This window comes from Canis lupus, chromosome 8 (assembly GCF_011100685.1).
Source record: "Canis lupus familiaris isolate Mischka breed German Shepherd chromosome 8, alternate assembly UU_Cfam_GSD_1.0, whole genome shotgun sequence".
NCBI classification, from domain to species: Eukaryota; Metazoa; Chordata; class Mammalia; order Carnivora; family Canidae; genus Canis; species Canis lupus.
The window spans coordinates 47,873,803-47,894,365 of NC_049229.1; the positions used below are offsets into that span (position 1 = coordinate 47,873,803).

The following is a 20,563-nucleotide window of genomic DNA, read 5'->3' on the forward strand; positions in this document are numbered from 1 at the left end:
GTCAATCCCGCTGGGGAGTCATGGGAGCCAGAGGGCAGAAAGCCTACCAACTCCCATCGGTCACTGGTTGAAGCCTCCTGACACGGCTGTTGGCTCTCTGGCACTCTGGCTTGGCCTTGGCCTAGTGTCGCAGAGTTCCCAGGGAGCAGCCTTTGGTGTGTGGAGGTAGATGCTGAGGGGATCTAGGTGGCACCAGAGGGTCTGGTGCTGTGTGGTGGGTGTGGCAGGAGTGGTGACAGGCCACTTGGGGGCCCTGCAGGAATGATGTTTTCTTTTTGCCTCAGGGCAAGCCTGCTCGCTTGGGCCACTCTCCTTTTCTGGGTGGCCCATATCCAGTGACTATTTGCTGAGGGGTTACAAAAGTCTGGGCTTTGTCCCAACTTGCATCAACCCTTGAGGGTATCCTGCTGGCTCCATCCCCACTGCATTTGGGCCTGCCCCAGAGCCCGACCTCCCCTTGCCCAGATCTGTCTCTTCCCTTCCTCAAATAATAGCCTGAGAGCAGCCCCTAATAGCCACCTGACAGTAATCTCTGCCTCAGGGGCATCCAGCCCACGCAGCATGCATGTGTGCAAGCGAGCAAAGCTGTGTCTTGCCGGGAGGCGCATATAGGTGTGAGGTGTGCATATCCTACCTCCCCCAGGGTCTTCTGTGCACAGTAATCTAGAAACCAAGCCTGTCCCTTTGCTGGCCCAGGCAGGCTCATGGGGGCCAGGAAGCGAGAGGATATTGGAGATTTGGTGCCACGCCTGGGGGCTGAGGCAGAGATGGCTTCCTCCCCACAGGTTTGAGGGACTCAAGAATGAGCACCAGGGGAGTGGGGCTCCTTGGTACCCCCCTGGCCCTGCATCCACTCTTGATAGCTGCAGGCAACTCAGTGGAGCCACACCCACTCTTCCTCTTGACCCACAAGCGCTTGAGCCTAGAAGGGATTTTTCTTCACACACGGGCATTGTCTCCTCTGACATGGAGTCAAGTGCACCCTAGCACTCTACACCCAGGCTACTCTGAGCAGAGAAGTCCTGGGGAGGGTGGGTGTTCTGACTACCCCTCTCCTGAGGCCTTCCTGGGAATACTACTGGGGACCCAGAGCAGCAGACATGGGGCTGGAGCCTAGTCTTGGAGGACAGCAGGCTGCAGGCAAAGGTGGAGGCAGGCAGGGACACTAAGAGGCCCAGAGGGCACCTAGTGTTACAGAAATGTTTATTACAAGGATAAATATATACAATAATGGGATATTAAAACTGCTGATCCTAGGCCTGTGGGGTTTCAGGAGATGCAGGGAGCAGTGGGTGGGCCAAGGTGGGTCAGTGGTACATCCACAGCCCTGGGCTCTGGATGTGGCTTAGGAATGACCAAGTCCCAAGATCCCCAGCACAGTTGGGTCTTTTGCTTGAGCCCAGACAGGCCTGCCCTCCCAATGTATTACCCTTCTGGTTGCCTCTAAAATTCTGGATGTTCCCTAGTGGCTGGGGGTGTTGAGAGCAGTTCTGGGCAGGGACGGACCAGGGTGCCACCACTGACCCCCAGTATTTAGAAGTAGGAAAATATCACTGGTCTTTGAGAGATGTGCTGCCCAACCATCTTCTCTGAGTTGGTGGAGCCCTCAGAAATGGCTACAGTTTGCCTCCAGCCCAGATGCTTGAGGCATAATCCAAATAGCTTGGGAGACTCCTGCCATGTCCCTGGTCATGAATACTAAGGGTTATGGGAAAACGAATCCCCTAGATAAATTCTCCTCATCCTTTTAGGCCTTACTCAAGGAACACCTCTTCCAGGAAGCCTTCTGGGCACTGCTAGCTGCTTAGCAGCCATGCCAGTCCTGGATCCCTCCCCTCATTTATGCTATGTCCCAGAGTCTTGCCTCACTGGTTTCCCACAGGGATGGGTCTGGGGCCCTATGCTTCGTGGCTGTGGGCTGATGACACTCTCTCTTGGGATGGCATTAGCTCAGGGCCACCTAGGAGGAGCCCAGAAAAGGATGGTGGGGCAGGGACCAGGAAGGGACTGGGGAGGCCCATGGGGTCTGGCAATATTTCAGGACTCTGTCATCACATCTGCCTTTAGTTCCTGCACGAGGAAGCTCTGAGAACCTGCCCTGGCTGCACTTTACATGCCTGAGATGCTCCTTCACTATCTAGAATCTACAGTGTCTTACAAACCTACAGGAGAGAACCAGAAAGAGCTCGGGGCCCCTGTGTCTTTGTATTTTCCTCCTGGTTGGCTGGAGTCTTGGCCTCATGGGGCCAGAGAGTGGAGTTGGGGAAGCTCAGATTGTCCTTAGATGGAGACTTCTAATAGCCAAAAGAACTGGGTCACATTCTTGCCCCTAGTTGTCCTTTTCTCTCCCAGTAAACTCTTGCTTTTTCTCTGTGGTGAGGCTGACAGAGTTGGGGAGTGGGTTGCTGGCAGGGCAGGTGACCCTCTAGGGGTGGGCAGGATAGGCTGAACTCCTAGCCAGCCTCAAGCCAGAGGTAGGTCCTGCCTGGATGGCTTGGTGGGCAGCCTTACCCTCTCCTGCTTCCTGACATAGCCTGGGCTAGAGAGTGGTGCCCCTGGCTCTGTTCTGGGGCTGGGGGCTGTGGACAAGAAGAAGTGATGGTGGAGCCCTGCAGGCTGCAGCCTGGGAGGCCTCCCCTCAACAAGCTGGGGTTGCAGGTTGTCTTGAGGGGCCAGGGCTCTCCAGAGGGTCTGCAACCCTAAGCCCCACGGCCTCCTCAGTTGGAGCAGGGGAGTCAGGATGCCAGGCCCTGCTGGTCACTAGCCATGGCCATTCTGGGACATGTAAGCTGCCAGAGCCACTACCACAGCCACATAGAGACCGGCGCCCACAGCGATGGAGAGTGTGGCCAGGAAGAGGGCCCTGCGGGAGGTGGTGCTGGCCAGGCGGAAGTCTCCCTTGGAGATGGCCTTGCTGGTCTAAGGAGAGAGAGGTGCTAGTGAAATGGATATCCCCACTGCAGGCAACACAGCCCCAGCCCACTGGGTTCCAACCCCACACCCATTGTTAAACTCTCCAGTGGAGGGAGTGGGCTGGAACCGATGCCCTGTGCCCCTTGTGCTCTTACCCCCTGGGAAAAGTAGAAGGCAGCAATGCCCAGGGGCCAGAAGCAGCAGAGCATGGAGAAGATAGTAAGGCCCAGGTGGTCCCTGGGGGGCAGCGCCACGAAGTTGTCTTCACTTTCACTGTCTGTCGAGGTCATATCACTCTGTAAAACACAAGTGGGCTTTTGTGACCAGGCCCAAGATCACCAGTGGCAATGACGTGGGGCCACAGGTAGTGTTGTAGGTTGGGCTCCGCACTCTCTACCCAGAGCCTTAACTGTGACCCCCTGATTCCCTCCGTAGCTCACTCGTACAAAGAAAGATTGCAAGTACTCACGTACAGGCATGTGCATCATTGGATGGTAATTGTGAAAGAAGAGAAAGAGTCCTGATGCTCAATGACCAGGGGATTGAGTAAACAAATGGTGGGAGAATGTGCAACAGGACACCAGGGAACCCTTAAAGATTGTGTCGTAGACAAATATTAAATGATTTGGAGTAATACTGAAATACGTTGCTTAGAGAGAAAAATCTGGTGGTAAAACTGTACAGCAAGATCTTTTTGGAGGAGTAGGGTGGGAGAAAAACACTGAATGAGAAAAGACTAGAACGTCATCTACTAAAATAATAATGTTTTCTTCCAGTGGTTTTCTGTATTTTTTTTTTTTTTTGGTTTTCTGTATTTTTAAATTACTTATATAATGAAGAAAACGAGAACAATAAATGCTATTAAAAAATTAAGTCGCGGGACGCCTGGGTGGCTCAGTGGTGGGGTATCTGCCTTGGTTCAGGGACTGATCCTGGGATCCCGGATCGGGTCCGCATGGAGCTCCCTGCATGGAGCCTGCTTCTCCCTCTGCCTGTGTCTCTGCCTCTTTCATGAATAAATAAATATATTTTTTTTAATTTTCATTTATTTATGATAGTCACAGAGAGAGAGAGAGAGAGAGAGAGGCAGAGACACAGGCAGAGGGAGAAGCAGGCTCCATGCACCGGGAGCCCGACGTGGGATTCGATCCCGGGTCTCCAGGATTGCGCCCTGAGCCAAAGGCAGGCCCTAAACCGCTGCGCCACCCAGGGATCCCTGAATAAATAAATCTTAAAAAAAAAAAAAAAAAAAAAAAAAAAAGATTAAGTTTCCAGCCCAAACTTGTGTTTCTCAAAGTATGGACAGCACCTGTGCCAGAAGTACCTTTTCTTTGGTAACGATACAGATTCCGGGGCCCCACACCAGGCCTACCGAATCTCAACACTTAGAGGCTGGCCTGGAGTCTGCATTTCAAACACATGCACTCACCTCCTCCTCCTCCTCCTGGTCATTCTCCTGGCCCTGCAGTTCCTCTTGAACCCCGTAGGACACAGTCTGGATTGTGATATCCTCTTCTACTTGGCCAGGTTCTGTGGAGCGCTCTGTGGGCCCCACCTGGAGCTCCCTGTTCTCTGTGAAGCTGGTCTCACAGCTGCTGGCTCTGGGTTCCTTGACCTTGTCCCTCCCCAGGAGGCAGCTGGGCCTGTACCAGGCCTCCACGGCCAGCTGTAGGGATCCCGGATCCAGGAGCTGGTGGGTGCGAGCAGAGCCAGCACCACCCAGGAGGTAGGAGTAGAGCTTCTCCTGGCATGACCAGCTGGGTGAAGCCTCGGGGTAGGGGTAGGGGCCATGGAGGGGGGTGGGGGTCCGAGGCAGCAGAGGGTTCTGCAGTTCACTCAGACTCTCCATGGTTCCGGGGGCAGCTCTGGGGAGGGAAGACTGGGCCAGCTGAGCCGTCCTCAGAGAGCCTGCTGGGCGAGCAAGACAGACAGCTGCTGAGTCCAGGGTGCTGGATGCAGGACTGGAAGTATTTAAGAACGTAGGCCCTCGGACTCTGCCTTTGCCACTGGCCAGTTGCAGGGCCTTGAGCTGGCTACTTCTCTTCTCAGAATGTCCTTTTCTTTGTCTACAAAGTGGGCACAGCAGCAGTACTTACCTCATAGAGTTGGCTCAGTCATCTATCCTGTCAACATAATGGTCAAGCATCAGCTCCTTGCCAGGCACCGTACAGGTGCTGCAGACACGAAGGCAAGAAAGGCAGGGAACAGGAAGAGGACAGAGGATGCACGCTGTCTTCACGGAGCTCACAGTGGTGAAGATACCTGTCCAGAAAAGGAAGGATGGCAAGTGGAGTGAGAACGTGCAAGGGACAGAAGTGACACAAAGGTATAGGGAAAGCTTTGGCATCGAAGGTCCGAAGGAAAAGGACCAGTTGGCAAGGCAAGGGGAGGGGGATCACATTTCATGCAGAGGCCAGATGGAGGAAGGTGGTTCTGAGAGCCTGGGAGAAGGCTGCTATCTCTCAGGGTACAGAGGAAGAGGTGAGATAGGGTGTGGGGCCAGAGGGAGCAGCCCCGTTTAGGTTTAAGAGGGCTTCAGGGATCTTGGCAGGAGCGATAGGATGGGATTTGGGTCTAGAAGTCTTCCTGTGGCTGTGTATGGGGATTGGCTTGGAGAGAGGGCTGGTTTACTACACCCGGAGGGGACTTTGCTACAGCCTTAGGTCAGCTGAGGACAACTGGAACTCAATAGTGGGGAGATAGTGACAGGACTTGGTAGTAGGTGGGATATTGGGTTGAGGGAGGGTTTGTTTGAAGGTTGGATGGGACTGCGCTTAGCTCAGAGCTCAGTGCTCAGTATGGGCCATGTGCTCACAGCTGTTGGTTCTTCCTGGGGGGGGGGGTGCTTTTCCCCAGTTATGGTCTTTTTTTTTTTTAAGATTTTATTTATTTATTCATGACAGATACAGAGAGAGAGAGAGAGAGAGAGGGAAGCAGAGAGAGAAGCAGGCTCCATGCAGGGAGCCTGACGTGGGACTTGATCCAGGGTCTCTCCAGGATCATGCCCGGGGCAGAAGGCAGGTGCTTAACTGCTGAGCCATCCAGGGATTCCCCCAGTTATGGTCTTAAGAGGGTGCTCCTTAAAAAAAAAAAAAAAAAAAAAAAAGGGGGGGTGCTCCTTAGACTAATTTCCCCTCTGAGGCAAACTGTGGTTTTGGATGTCCTGTGGGATCTAAGGCAGGGCGTCCTGGGCACTAAAGTCTCGACTTGTACATCCCAGCTGGAAGCGTAGATACACTCATAGGCTAGCGTGTAGATACCCTGTAGGGCTACCTCTTCCTCCTTCAGCCAGCCCTGAGAACCTGGGAAGGGCGCATAGTAAGTGCTCAGGACCAGCCGAAGGAGGGAAAGGCGGCCTGTGAATGTGTCTACAACAAATTTACACACACTCTGGGGTGTGGCAGGTAGAGACGGGATATGGAGAGAGAGGAAGGGCAGGCCAGGTGACCCCAGGGACCCTACACTCTCCCTCCCAGGCCCATCATGAGGCTAAAGGGTGAGAGGAGCATGTCTTGTCCTGGATTTTTAATCTGAAGATTGAAGAGTTGGTCCTGCCCTTGATACTTTGGACCAATAATCATGCTCTTCTGGGTTTCCTCATCTGTAAAGTGCAGATGATAATCCCAGCCCAACCCACAAGGTTCTTCTGAGGATCCAGACAGATGGCTGAGATGCCGTTGCAGATTACAAGTAGGAGGGGCTGCTGTGCTGACTTCCAGGCTTCAGTCTTTACCCACCTAGGGTCATTTCTGCCTGATGGTAAAGGGAAAATGTGGGAAGGGATTTCCCCTTCAGGGATGAATTTGTCTAGGCCCCTTCCCCAGTCCCACTCCCCATCAAGAATCCACAGCCAGAGCCTGACCATTTCTCTTTCTACCCCAAGAGAAGTGGCTGGATTCTAGAAAGCCAGTTTTTGGGAAACCTGAAGACAGAGCAGGGCCCCAGGAATAATGGAGAGTGGAACAGAGGGAAGGAAGGGCCAGGCAAGACTGAAGGAGGGCCTTAACAGTGAGTCCATGGGGGGCCAGGCTCCCCTGGCTGGCCTGCTATGAGGGAAGAGGAAGGCAAAGGAGCAAGAGGAAGCTCCCTGTGCCTCAGAGGCTCTGAGCCCTGACAAATGTGGCCTCTGGGGCTGAGGCTTCAAGGATGTGAAGAATCATGGAGGGACCCAGAGAAGAGCATGTATGGGATTCTAGACATGGCTCCCGAAGGTCCCCTAGCCTTTCCTCCAGCTAGTCTTTTTTTTTTTTTCTTTGTTTTTCTTTTTTTTTTCAAAGAGAGAGAGAGAGACAGAGAGACAGAGAGAGAGGCAGACAGAGAAGCAGGCTCCATGCAGGAAGCCCGATGTGGGACTCGATCCCAGGTCTCCAGGATCACACCCTGGGCCAAAGGCAGGCGCTAAACTGTTGAGCCACCCAGGGATCCCCTCCTCCAGCTAGTCTTAATCAGAGTCCCCTCTGCATATAGCCTCAAGGGCCTCTGTTGTCATCCATGTGGGCAGAGGTATGTAGGGGCCTTCTGGCAGGTTGGGGGGGAAGGACCAGCCCCATGCTCCTCCAAGCAGACTCATGTATCAAAGTCACCCTTGCCCTATGCCCTGAAGGAGGGATAGGAGGCCTTGGCAAGGCACCTGTCTGATTTCTCAGAAAGAAAGGAAGGATAACTTGCGGTCAGGCATCAGGCCCTGGAGCTCTAGAGACTTGTAGGGGCATTTGCAGGGTCCTTGTCCGAGGCAGGCGGGGGCAACTGTGTCCTACCTCATCCCTCTGCTCTTGCTAGCCATCCTCTCTTGGTCAAAGCATACCCAGCTGAGCTACTGAAGCCAGCCACACAGTCTTTTCCTAGATTACAGTCCTCTCCACTGAACTCTGATTGTGCCTTTGGGCAGGGCTTCTCAGCTTTGTGTACAAAGATGCATGATTCTGGGTTTCGACAATAGGGACAAACTGAAAGCCACCTGAATGTCCAACAATCGGGGACAAGTTAAATAAATGATGGTACAACAAGCTGGTGGTACAAGGCCTTCAAACTGGTTTACAAAGAGGAATGACATGAGAAAAATGTTCATTGCAGCTTCAGTGAGAAGAAAGAAAAGAAAGTGGTATGCACATGCAATCTAACTCCACCAAAACGTCCATAGTGATTATCTCCAGCAGTGAGTGCACAGGTGCTTTTCATTTTCCTTTTCACACCATATTTTCTGTTTCCCATGTTTATTTTTTACATTGAGCATGTATTTCTTTTAAACCAGGAAAAAATTAAGTGCATAAATTTCTTCTGAGCCAAATTACCTAAATTGGTTTTAAGCCTTTGCAGACTTGAGGGTTCCTTCTGGGTTTAAAGGCTGAGCACAGCATCAAAGCCTACCCAGAGACAGATAGACAGACAGACAGGTAGACACATGTACACACACCCCTCCACTTCCATGAATCAACCAAGTTATGGGCTACAGAACCCCCTCACAGTCCAGCCAGGAGTCACAGTTCTTGAGCAAGGTCACATTCACCTCATAACCTGCTAAGGCCACATGAGAGTCCATCAAGCTGATCCTGGGAACCCAGCGCTGAGTCCTGGCCAGAAGGATGGGGTGGCAGGTCTCCCAGCCCAGGCTTCTCTGCCCTTAGCCTGGCCTGACATTTTGGCCTGTTGCTCAGAGTTGCCTCTCCCTGTTCCCTCTGCAGTAAGAGACCAGTGTTCAAAGCCGAGTAATTTTCATCTCCACTTTTGCCTGGTCTCACCTGGGCTGTGTGTGACTGCTGTCCCTGTCTGCTGTCCATGCCATACTGTATGCCTGCATTCTTGCTGGTGAGCATGCAACTGTGCGTATGTGTGTGTGTGTGTGTGTGTGTGTGTGTGTGTGGTTTCCTTCTGAAGGGAAGACATGCGATGTCAGGGATTCTGAAGCCAAGGAGCTTGCTCCAGATTGTGCAGTTGGAATCAGGGGTCCAGGCCCCATGAGAGGGAGGAAGAGGTTGATGTGGGAGGCTACAGCCCCTGGCTTGTAACCTTGGAGGTGAGAACTAAGCTAGACCCTAAGGTTTTCTACTCCCTGATTTAAAGACGGAGAGTACACATACTGGCCACCTCCAGACCAGGGACAGGAAGCCCTCCAGGAATCCATCCACTGAGGTCCAATTATAGCCTCAGTTTGCTTATCTATAAAATGAATGGGAGGGTAGAAGGGGTTGATTTTTAACAGCTAAGATCAGTATGACCCTGGGATTGTACTGGGAGAAGAAGAATAGTAACTTGACATTTATTGAGCTTTTCACCATGTGCCTAGAGCTGAACTGCTCTAAATGCTCCTCTGACCTGTAATTTCTAGTGGGAGAGTCACAGTGGGCTAGGGGCTTCCTCTCCTAGTTGTGGCAAGCTAACCTGTGTCACACCAAACTGCCAAGAATTGCTAGAAAAAACAGGGAAGAATATGAAGACATCAAGGAATCACCACGGGAGCAAGATCTCAGGGGAAAGAGAAACACTGAGCGGTGAGTTCCCACCCTGGGCACCACTCTGGCCTTCCAGCAGTATCAGGCTGGGGAGATAAATGGGAGTTCAGGGCCTCTTAAGGAGGAGCCCCAGCAAACACCCCTGGTTTTATTGGGACCTCTTTAGGGTATCCCAGAGGAGCAGGAGCAAACCAGACACAGACCAGCCCTCACAGGCACAGAAACCAGGCTTTGAACCAGCTCCAGTCTAATCGGATTAAGGTGATCTGCACACAGCCTCACTGCCGGCCAGAAGCAGAAGTTGTCCGGGGCGGGTGGTTCCCCATCATTTGTGTGCGCTAACATCACCTGCAGGACTTAACCCAGACTGCAAGGCTCCAACCTCACAGCTGATGATTCTGAAATGACCCTGAGAATTTACGTCTCTAACAACTTCCTGGGTGGTGTTGATGCTGCTGGTCCAGGGACCACACTTTAAGAACCCTGCTCTAATATAATCACTGAAAGAATAGTTAAAAAAAAAAAAAAAAGTGGGACTCCTGGGTGGCTCAGCAGTTGAGCGTCGGCCTTCAGCTTAGGGCGTGATCCCAGAATGCCTGGATGGGGTCCCACATCGGGCTCCCCCCAGGGAGCCTACTTCTCTCTCTGCCTATGTCTCTGCTTCTCTGTGTCTCTCATGAATAAATAAATAAAAGATCTAAAAAAAAAAAAAAGCTTTAAAATAAATAAATAAAATCTTTAAAATAAAAGATAACCAGTAAGCTAATAGATGCAGAATATGAAATAATAGGAACATTTGATTTATTCAAAATGGGGCAAGATTAAAACAGGAATATGGAACAGGCAGTGAGACAAATAAAAAACAAATAGTAGGATGTTAGACTTCTACCCAACTGTATCAGTAATCACATTGAATGTAAATGGAATAAAATTGCTGTAAAGAACAAAGATAATCCACTGTGTATGAATCTATTTGTATGAAATTCTAGAAGACTGGCTGCTAATGGGGGAGAAGTAGGGGGAAGGGAGTGACTGCTAAGGGCCTTGAGGACTTTCTGGAGAGACAGTGGTTCTGATCTTGATTGTGGTAGTGGTTACATGACTGCATGCATTTCACAAAACTCACTGAATTGTGTACTTAAAATTAATGACTTTCATTATATGTCAAAGCTGATTTTTTAAAAAACAAAGACTGGATCTTTAAAAGAACAAAAGTCAGCTACAAGCTGCTTATAAGCAATGCATGTGAATTATAAAAATACACAAAAGTTCAAAGTAAAAGAATGAGGGGCACCTGGCTGGCTCAGTTAGTAGAGCCTTTGACTCTTGATCTCAGGTTGTGAGTTTGAGCCTCACATTGGGTGTAGAGATTACTTAAAAATAAAATCTAAAAAGAATTTTAAAAACCCCAAAGTAAAAGAATGAAATAATAATAGCACCTCACACGTATTAAGTTTTTACTGTGCTCCAGGCAAGATTCTACATGCTACAAATGATCTTATTTGATTCTTACAGTACCCTCCAGTAACCCTCTAAAGTCTATGCCATCATTATGCCCATTTTACAGATGAAGACACTGGGACATGAGAGACATAAGTCCTCAAAGGTGCACAACTGGTGAGGGGTTAGCTGGAAACACACCCTGGAAGCCTAACTTCAGAGTCACTGTGCGCTAGTGCCTGTTACCATTTGTTTTGTGCCCGCTTTGTCCTGAATGCCATGTCAAGTGCTTCAAATGCAGTATCTCACTTAGACCATCTTCTCTCACATGTGGAAGGACTGCAGCACAGAGAGCTTAAATAGGTTTCTTGAGATCACACAGCTGGAGAGTAGCAGAGCCCCGTTTGCCACAAGTTTGTCTGACGGGAGCTTATCCTGGCCTGAATGGCACCAGGTTCTCAGGTTGTTGTGTGTGCTACCACTGGGCTCTGAAGTTCTTGGGAAGATACCTTGTAAATCCTTTAAAGGAGGCCACAGGGACAGTGTGATACGTGTCCCAAAGTTTGAACATATCCTTGGGATGGGACCCTGTGGAATAATAACAGCTATGATTTACTGCAGCCCTATGTGAACGAGCCAGGTGTTTCACATGCTTCATTTCAAAACTGTATGATGGCCAGTGGGGCTGGCTATTATTATTTTCCATTTTTCAGATGAAGAAACTGAGGCTCAGAAAGGTCAAGCTACTTGCCCAAGATTAAACAGTGATAAGGACTGGAACTGAACTCAAGTTTAATTGAATCAAAAGCCTGGGCTCTCACTACACATTTCAGAGCCTACCTTAGGCATGCAGGGATGTGATAAGTGGTGTGGGTGTAATAGTGCTGAGGACCTGGTCTTGAATAGGTTAAAACAGAAGCATCAGTGAAGGGGATGGGAAATAGAAGCTTTATGAAAAGATCAGGAGATTTGGGGTGATCTAGCAGCCCAGGGGTGGCTGCCTAGATAACCTCAAGGTCTGGATTCATATAAATACAGAGCCATTGCAAGGATGCTTAGATCCTGACCGACCACTACCTCTCAGTGAACAAGACTGATTGCTTCTAAACCGAAAAGATAAAAGCAAGTTCTTCCTGGTAAGGCAGAGGATTAAATAAAAATGATTAAAAGCCAGGGGAAAGGTGAAATCTTTAAGACTAGGTGCTAGGCCATCCTCTCATCAGATCATACTGTAAACCATTCTGCAAACTGTGAAGCTCTGTGACTATGGTGGTTGTTTATAGATGGCTTGAGGCTGGATTTGATGACCTCTGGTCTAGTGTCATGGCTGCAGCTTGCTGCGCCTCACAGTAAAGAGAGAAAGCCAGGGGTCAGGGGTTGGGAGTGGGGAGAGGCCAGAAGAGTCGGAGTCCTTAAAAATGAGAACTTAGCTTTCTTTGCTTCAGTTTGCCTCTTCAGGAAGCCAACACAATTGATTATCCTTTCTCCTCTGCCTTCAACAGCTCCTAACTCCTGATCCTTCCTAATGACACTTAAACATATTGTAGTCTTTCTCGCTTAAAAAAGAAATCAATTGTGATGATTGTAAAACCCAGCTGTAAATACTTTGATACTCCTCTGTTTGAGAGGTGGGGGGGTCTAAATCCTTCCTCTCTAATCGGAGGGGGTTTGTGACAGTTGCTTCAACCACAGGGCACAGCAGAAGTGATGCTGTGTGACTTCAGAGGCCCGGTTATAAAAGGCCATGCATCTTTCACCTTGCTCGCCGAAACAGTCACTCTCAGAACCCTAAGCCACGCTGTATGTAGCTGGACTACTCTGAGGTTGCCATGCTGGAGAGGCCATGTGCATAGAAGCTCTAGGCAATGGAACCTGCTGAGCCCAGCTTTCCAGTCATGCCAAGATGTCAGACATGTGAATGAAGCCTTCTTGGACTCCTCATATCAGCCCATCTGTCAGCTGAATACCACTCAGAGACCTCTGTCCATGCCACAACAAGTGAAATAATCACACAGCTCAACCCTGCATTAATTTCTGACCCTCAAGGTCATGAGGTATAAGAAAATGTCTTTAAATTTTAAAAAAAGTGTCCTTAGTTTTAGCCACTAAGTTTTGGGGGTATTTAGGCAGCAACAGATATCTGGAACATCTTTCCTCAGCACCATTTCCCTCCTACAGCTCCTGTCCTCTCTCTCCTTCACCTCACAGCCGTGTTTCTCAGAAGCATAGTCTCCATTCACATCAGAATCCTTTGGCTCTCAGCTCAAAAGTCACTTCCTCAGGGAGGTGGCCTAATGTCCTCAGGCCAGATTTAGGCTCCTTGGTTATCTACTCTCCAGCCTCCAACTCCTTCTCTCAAAGAGCTTCTCCCAGTCTCTATTTCTATATGTGTGATTTGTTGATTAGTGTCTTTCTCCCTCACCAGGTTGGGAGCTTAAGCAGGTGCAGATTGTGTCTTCCTCATCCCTGCAGCCCCTTATCTGGCATATAGTAGGCATTCAGGAAACAGTTGATCTCATAATTGAGTGAATGAATTAGTGAATGAGTGGGTTATGTGTGCTAAGGTTCCCTCAGACTTTCCAGGATCTGGGATGGATGGAGCACATCTGCACAATTTCTTGAGCAGTTACTTCAGACCAATTCTTGGGACGCAAGCATAAGCAAGAAATGGTACCCACTTTGAGAAGGAATACAGACTAGCAAATAGGAAATTTCAGTTCAATGGAGTAAGGTGTGCTAGCCACAAGCAGAATGCTAGGGTCACACTGATAAGGGACTCCTATCCTGGGACTGGAGTGGAGGCAATGGTGGAAACTAAGAAGAGGCTTTCAAAGCAGATGACATCTGAATTGAGTCTTGAAGGAAGAATTTGAGCCTTCCAGGTGAGACAAGGAGGTGTTTTCCAGGTGAGGAAATAGCACAGAAGCGTGGGGTGGGGGAAGTGGAGGGGAAGCCAGGGTGGTTTGGTATAGATGGAATGAGGTAGGAAACATGGGATGGCCTTCTATTCCATGCAGAGAAGCTTTCTTCTGTGGGAAGAGAGGAGCCAATGAGAGTGGTGGCAAGGATGTGATATGGTCATATGTGGGTTTTAGAGCTCTCTGGCTGGCAGCAATGGATGGAAAGGATTTGAGGGGAGTAAGAATGGAGGCTAGAAGTCCTGTGAAGAGACTATTACAAAAATGCAGTCAGGAGAGGATAAGGACTTGATCATCATCTGTGGCTACATGGAGAGGAAAATACATGGAGAGGAAGAGTCATATCCAAAGAGGAGTCAGGAGTCCGAATGAACAGGACTTTGTGGCTAACTCAGAGTGAGGAAGAGAGAGGAGCCAAGAATGACTCCTGGGCTTCTGGCTTTGTCAACTATGTGGAAGGTGATGCCACCAGCTGAGACAGAGAATCCTAGGCAGAGGCTGCTGGTTCAAGAAGGCAGCCTGAGCACAAATGACCACCTCTTCTCCTTTTTAAGGTTGTATTCAAATGATGGACTTTTTTTTTTTTTTTAAAGAACAAAATCATAACAAAATTGGGAAACAAGAATGTTATCAGTGGACCAGAAACACTGCGAAATTTCTGGGAGATAAAGAGCAAATGAAATTCCTTGGGGAAGAAGTCAGTGCAAAGGCACCTGTGGCCCCAAAGAGAATAAGGAGAATAAGTTTCATGCAAGGGAGAGGTCTGCTAGGGAAACAAACTTACCCAGCTTGGGAGGAAGTCCACACCAGCTGCCTACGCTAGTCAGTACCTTCCTTTATTTGTAAGTCGGACAGGACGCCAAAGGATATGGAAGAACAAGTATATGAAAATAAAAGAGAAGGATTAAATACACAAGTAGAGCAATTGATTCAGTAAGATCTACATCGTTCAAGTTATACAAAAGATCTTTCAATTTTTTTCAATTTATATCCTCTGAGAGACAAAAAAAGAGGACTTTGCATCCATAAAATGAGAGCAGACTGTATGAAAAAGGAGCAGAGAACATGACTGTGTTTTGGAAAGTGAAAATAACTGTTTCAATTTTTAAAAATTAAATGAAGTGGGGCATCTGGTTGCTCAGTTGGAAGAGCATGTGACTCTTGATCTTGGGACCGGGAGTTCGACCAGGAGTTCACTACCCAGGCTGAATGTAGTGATTACTTATTATTTATACAATTTAAAATTATTTTTTAATGGAGAGACCAGATAACAGGATGGACACAGAGACTAACTTTTTCATGTGAAAGAAAAAGTTAATGGAATTTCCCAAGACATAGAGCAAAAGACAAAAAGTTGAAGCCTATGAAAGAAAGGTAAGAGACAGGGAGGAGCATCTCAGAGGTCCAACAGCCGTCTAATAGGAATTTCAGAAAGACACAACAGAGAGACAGGGCAGGAATAACAATTAAAAGAATAGAAACAGGAAGTGTCTCCTGAACTGGAAAAAAAAAAGAATATTTAAATTAAAAAGGTCCACCAAGTACCAACCTAGTAAAATGAAACTCTCTCTCTCTTTCACACACACACACACACACACACACACACACACACACTCCACAAGGAAGAGCAGGATGAGAAGAAGTGGATGAGTTGATCTTAAAGTGCCTTTGGGTGTTAGGGCAGAAAATCCACCTGGCAATTAGATGTATGCAGTTAAAGCCTTGGGTCATGGTCAGGGCTGGAGGGAGACTTAAGAATTGTCAAAAGACTTATGAAGAAAAACAGAGGAGAGGAAAGGAGAGCAGAGGAGAGGAGAGAGTGAAGGAGGGAACCCAGGAAAGAGAGATAAAACAGCTCCTGGGGAGGCTTCCTAGGCACTTCCAGGGAACATCAGTCTGCCTTTTTTTCTATCTGCTAACACCCTGGGCTCCCATGGGCTGGACTGGTCTCTCTCTCAGAACGTAGAGCATTGGCCTGGGGATGGGTTTGTAGCTGACAAAGGTGAAAATTGCTGGGAGGATTGGGACAGTGGCACCACTCCTTAAATCAGTCCATTTTCAGGCAGAAATAAAATCTTTATTCTTGCTGAAACAACCTGTCTCTTCACTGAAGCAGCTCGTTTCCAACCACTTAGAAGCAAACAGTGCATCTAATGGTGTAAGATAACACACCTAATGGAGAGGTAGAGCATTGGATCCTCACTCCCTGCTGCTTTGCTTGGGGGAGGGGGTGGTGGGTGCTGGTGCCAGCTGCAGGCAGAAGGGAAAGGAAAGAATAAGGGAGGAGTAAAGAGAAGAGAGACCTGAGATCAGGCTTTATTGTCCCCCACGTGGCAGCAGAGGGGACCTTGCTCCAGGCAGGATGCCCACCTATCCCCTAAGAAGAAAAGATGGTTAGAATATGCCAAGGGTTTAGAGAACTGGGATATTTCTTCTACTTTCTCGCTGAAATGGTGTACTTTGGGACTATAAGTCCCTCTAGGATACAAAGATGAACTGGCCTTTGAACTTGAAGGTAATTAATATTGTGCAGATGTCTCTAGATATTATCTTATTCTCTGCCTCTGTCATTTTGTGTGTGAAGGGGAAGGGACTTTCATGTACGTATTTCAGTGTTTCAGTCTCGCGCGTGCACACACACGTCATTTCTTAATGACCATGTTATATTTATCTCTTCATCTTCCTTAGATCCCCCCTTTCCTCAGCCCCAGATAACCAAGATCACCAAATCACGTGCCAGAGTTGACTCTGTTCTTCCCTTTGAGGCATTGCAGAGGGGGTCAGAGTCAGAGCCTCAGCAGAGAGCTGGCAGGAGGGGAACACAAAGAGTTGCCAGTGGGTAGTCTTCCCTGGTTGAGAGAGGAGCCAGATGCGTCTGCCTAGGTTACCAGAGATGTCCTGCACTCTGGGGGCAGGGTGTCTACCCAAACAGCTGCAGAAAGTGGCTGTGCATTATTCTAGACCCAGACAGGAGGCCAGCACCCCTACAGACCAGTCTTGCAGAAATAAAGCCCTGCTGCTCTGTGGCTGCCATCACTTTGTTATGAGGGTTAGTGATTGTCCATTAACTCTGGAGAGCTGATTTTTGCCAGTGCTGCACCAATAGCTAGAAGCCAGAAAGTGCTGACGGGGGTGGGGGGGGAGTGGGGGGGTTCACGTGACAGTTGATCCCCCATTCTGGGCTGGGTGCTTGCAGGGTAAGTCAGGGAGGTCACTGGCATGGCTTACTCAGCTTTAACCAAGTGCCAATTAGCTAAGGTTTTTCTGAACATTGGCTGGGTCTGCCACAGTTGAGGAAAATTATTGTCAGAGAAGCTCATTTTGTTTTTATATAAAAAAAGCTCTCCCCAGAGATGGATCTTTCCTGACTGTCCCCTCCTCCAGTCTTCCTAAGAGAGGCGATCTAGCCAGGCAGAGTCCCTGGGAGGAACTGGCCAAGAATTGGGTCTCTGGCCCCTGGCTACTCACAAGGGATGTTGGGGGGAGTGCTTTCTGGCCTCTTGGCCTGGAGGCAGGGACCTTCGGGCTCAGCAACTCTATAAACACACATGACTTTCCCAGGAAAATAAGGGATAGAGGGAGATCTTAAGGAAATATCAGAAATAGAAATGGTTTTTTCAGGTTCCTATTGCTCCCTTCCACTCCATTCATAAAATCCCATTCTTTGCTGAAAGGACATTAACCTACTCTTAAAACCAGGTTAATGAAGCTGGTATGCTGTGTTCAAGAACTGAGGGATTTGTGGTCTCAGGATGGCCCTCAGAGAGGTTCACAGAACATCGGGAATGTTAGAACTCATCTAGTTCAACGCTCTTTTACAGATGAGAAAACTGAAACCTATAGAGGGGAAGAGACCTGCCTGAGTCAGTGGAGGATCTGGGGTCAGAATGCGGGCTCCAGACTTTCAGCCAAATGCTTTTATTTGGAGATATTTTAACACTCCATTCTCTTGTTTTACACCCAATTACTGAGTCCTTACTATCTTCCAGGTGATATGGGGGAGGGGAGATGTGCAGGGCGGCAAAGAGATGAAAACAACACAATCCTTGCCTTCAAGGAGCTATTTCCCTAGATCTGTGATTCTTGGGGAAAAAAAACAACAACAACATCAAAACTGTGAATCAGACTCTCACTCTATATTATTTTCTATAGGTGATGATGAAAGAGAAACAGAGAGGGAACCCTTTTGCTCATAGAGATTTATAAGTTGGGTTTCACGGACTGTGCCCCAGGAAGGCCAAGGACAAAGAAGCCAGCCTGGGAGAAAATGGGGGGTAGAGGTAACAATGATCAGGTCACTGCCAGCAGGCCTGGCTGGTGATGGGAACAGTGACAGGAGCTCACACTAGTATGGTGACCTACAGATGACAAGCCTTCAATCAGGTACATAGTTTCATTGAGTCCCAAGGCAGTTCCCTGAGGTAAGCAAAGCAACTGCCTTATCCTCACTTTAGGGATGAGGAAACTGAGGCTTAGAGAGTTTAGGTAACTGGCTTCAAGCTGATACATGTCAGTGCCCAGCCAAGAACTCCTAGTTCAGTGCTTTTTCTATCACCAGGGAGGAGGGGAAGTTGCTGGGTCGAAAAGATGGGGAGAAAGCAGTGGTCAGCCACAGCAATAGGCCGATCTTCCTCTACGCAGTTTTATTTTGATCACTACATCCTGCCACTCAGAGAACTCTGCTCAGAAGAATTGGAAGCACTTTGCAGGCCTGAATGAGCTCATTCACCACACTCTTGCCAGAAAAAGGGAGGACTCCAAATGGAGGCTCTGTCTAGGGTGACCAGCATTTAGGCACATAATAGAAAAGGCGGCTCAGGTTCCCCCACTCTTTGCCCTCATGCACCAAGCAGTATGATGCAAAACCAGCCTCCTTCTGTTAGAGTCAAGAGGGCCATGGGGAAAAAAATGAAGGTATTTTCTGATACCTCCTTCCTTCCCTGGAGAAACGGTCCAGGGGCCTGTCCCTAAGGGTCCTAAGGGGCCTGGCCCATCCTTGGGCCAAGGGCCATTTCAGGGCAAAGAAATCTTGAGGGTGGAGTGGGGGTGGGAGGACGACCACAGCCACTCCAGTCACCCTGATGAGCAAGCTTGGGGAAGAGAGGGATGCTTAATGAATGAAGCTGGCTCAGATTTCCCTAGTGAGCAAAATCATGGTAGGGACTAGGGTACAGGAGTCTGGGATACTCTCCTTATCATTCTTTGTGGGCAGGGTATCTAAGAGCTGCCTCAGGTTGGGGTCAAGGCCTGGTGGTATGGGGTCAGGGTGCCCAGGTGCCTACCTGGGCCCCAGTTCCTCAGATCCCCGCCCCCCAGCATCCCCAGCATGTAGGGTGAGGGTAGGGATAGACTTGGCGCGATCTCCGGCGGAGCGCAAGGTGCAGTCAGTAGGGAGGCTGAACCCTCATCCCAGAGAGGGGTCTCACTACCCTCCCCAGCTCGATCCAGCCTCTGCGCCTAGCTCTGGGCTCCCGCTGCGCCCCCAGACGGCCCCTTACCTGTCCCGCCGAGAACGGTCCCGCCTCCTCCGCGGGGCTCGGGGGCCCAGCATGGGCCGGTGAACGACGGCGCCCCCGCCTTGCGGCCGCGGTGGAGCTCCCAGGAGGGCGCCTCTGCTCCGGGCCCCGGGTCTCTGCCACCGCCGCCGCCGCCGCCGCTTCAGCACCGCGGACAGCTCTCGCCCGCCGCCCGCCGCCGCCGCCCGCCCCGCCCGGCGCGGTCCCGGGAGCCCCGCATCCTGGCCCGGCCCCGCCGCCGCCACGCAGCCCTCAGTCCGGCCCGAGGCGGCTCCGCGCAGACTTGGGAGAGCAGCAAGGAGGATCCCCCTCCTCCCTGCCTAACTCATTATCACTGATAAAACATTGATCAAGCACTAATTGTATACAGGGAACAGAGTAGGTTCTGGGGATACACAGAAATATAAGACATGGCCCTGGTCATCAGAGACAAGATTATCTTAGCTTTGTGGAATAGGCTAATACATACAAATACAACAAGATGACAAGTCTGAGGTCTCTCACAGTGGTCTGCCTTCGCATAATACCATTCTTCTTTGACATTCCCTACTGCACCCACCTGCACAGCTCGGGTGTTTCCCTAGACTCCTCATCCTGGAATGGATTCCTCTCTGCTGGCTTCCTATAATATCCTGCATTCTCTCTACCACAGGACTCAGCACACTGACTATACTTATCTCTCTCTCTGACCTGACTCTCAGCTTTGGGGGGAAGAGGATGGGACTTCATTTTCCATCCTTGTACCTAGTTTGTGCCTGACACAAGCAGACACTTAATAGTTATTTGTTGAATAAAGAAAAATGGCCATTCTATTTTGTTGCTTCCAGCATATAAGCTCTAAGGTCCCTTATGCTTGCCCCTTGAAGCATTGTATTCAGTGACAGTGGTCTCAATTTCATTGAGACTGGATATGACTTCACTTAGTAGTGAAGGAAGTCACCTCACTGTTTCCCTCTTCTCCTAAAGGACCTAATGATAATATGAGCATGAACAACAGTGGGAACCTGTGGCTTATTTACTTCCTTTTATTAGAATGATGGGGCCTGGCAAAGTCCACTGGCAACTTTCTGTCCACTCCTGGCAAAGTCTCTGCCTAGTTACCTGGTTGCTGGGCAGGTGAGGCTGGGAAAATCCAGTGGCTAGGCAACACTGAACACTCAGGAAAGGAAACCAGCCAGAAATATTTGTAGATTAGAAAGGCAAGGAAAACTTGATGGAAACAAACATTCAAAGTACCTGCCAGGCTTTCAATAATGTCAAAGGAGAAGAGCCTGGAACCAGCTGGAGGAAAAAGATAAGAAACAAATTTATTTTCTGTGCCCAGACC

The 20,563-nt window shown here is 49.3% G+C and overlaps 1 protein-coding gene across 2 annotated transcripts; it reads right to left on the minus strand.

Annotated features, from left to right (window-relative positions):
• Positions 1-1,186: 1,186 nt before the first annotated feature.
• SYNDIG1L (synapse differentiation inducing 1 like) lies at positions 1,187-19,347 on the minus strand. 2 transcript variants are annotated; one of them, XM_038544049.1, is made up of 5 exons: positions 19,219-19,347; positions 5,010-5,175; positions 4,343-4,821; positions 3,069-3,209; positions 1,187-2,919 (listed from the first exon to the last, which is right to left on the minus strand). In XM_038544049.1, exons 3-5 carry the CDS (start codon positions 4,760-4,762, stop codon positions 2,761-2,763), a joined length of 720 nt encoding a protein of 239 aa, XP_038399977.1. In that variant the 5' UTR covers positions 4,763-4,821; positions 5,010-5,175; positions 19,219-19,347; the 3' UTR covers positions 1,187-2,760. The 2 variants fall into 2 exon arrangements, with proteins under 2 accessions (XP_038399977.1, XP_038399976.1); XM_038544048.1 differs by having other exon boundaries at positions 4,343-4,824.
• Positions 19,348-20,563: the final 1,216 nt, after the last annotated feature.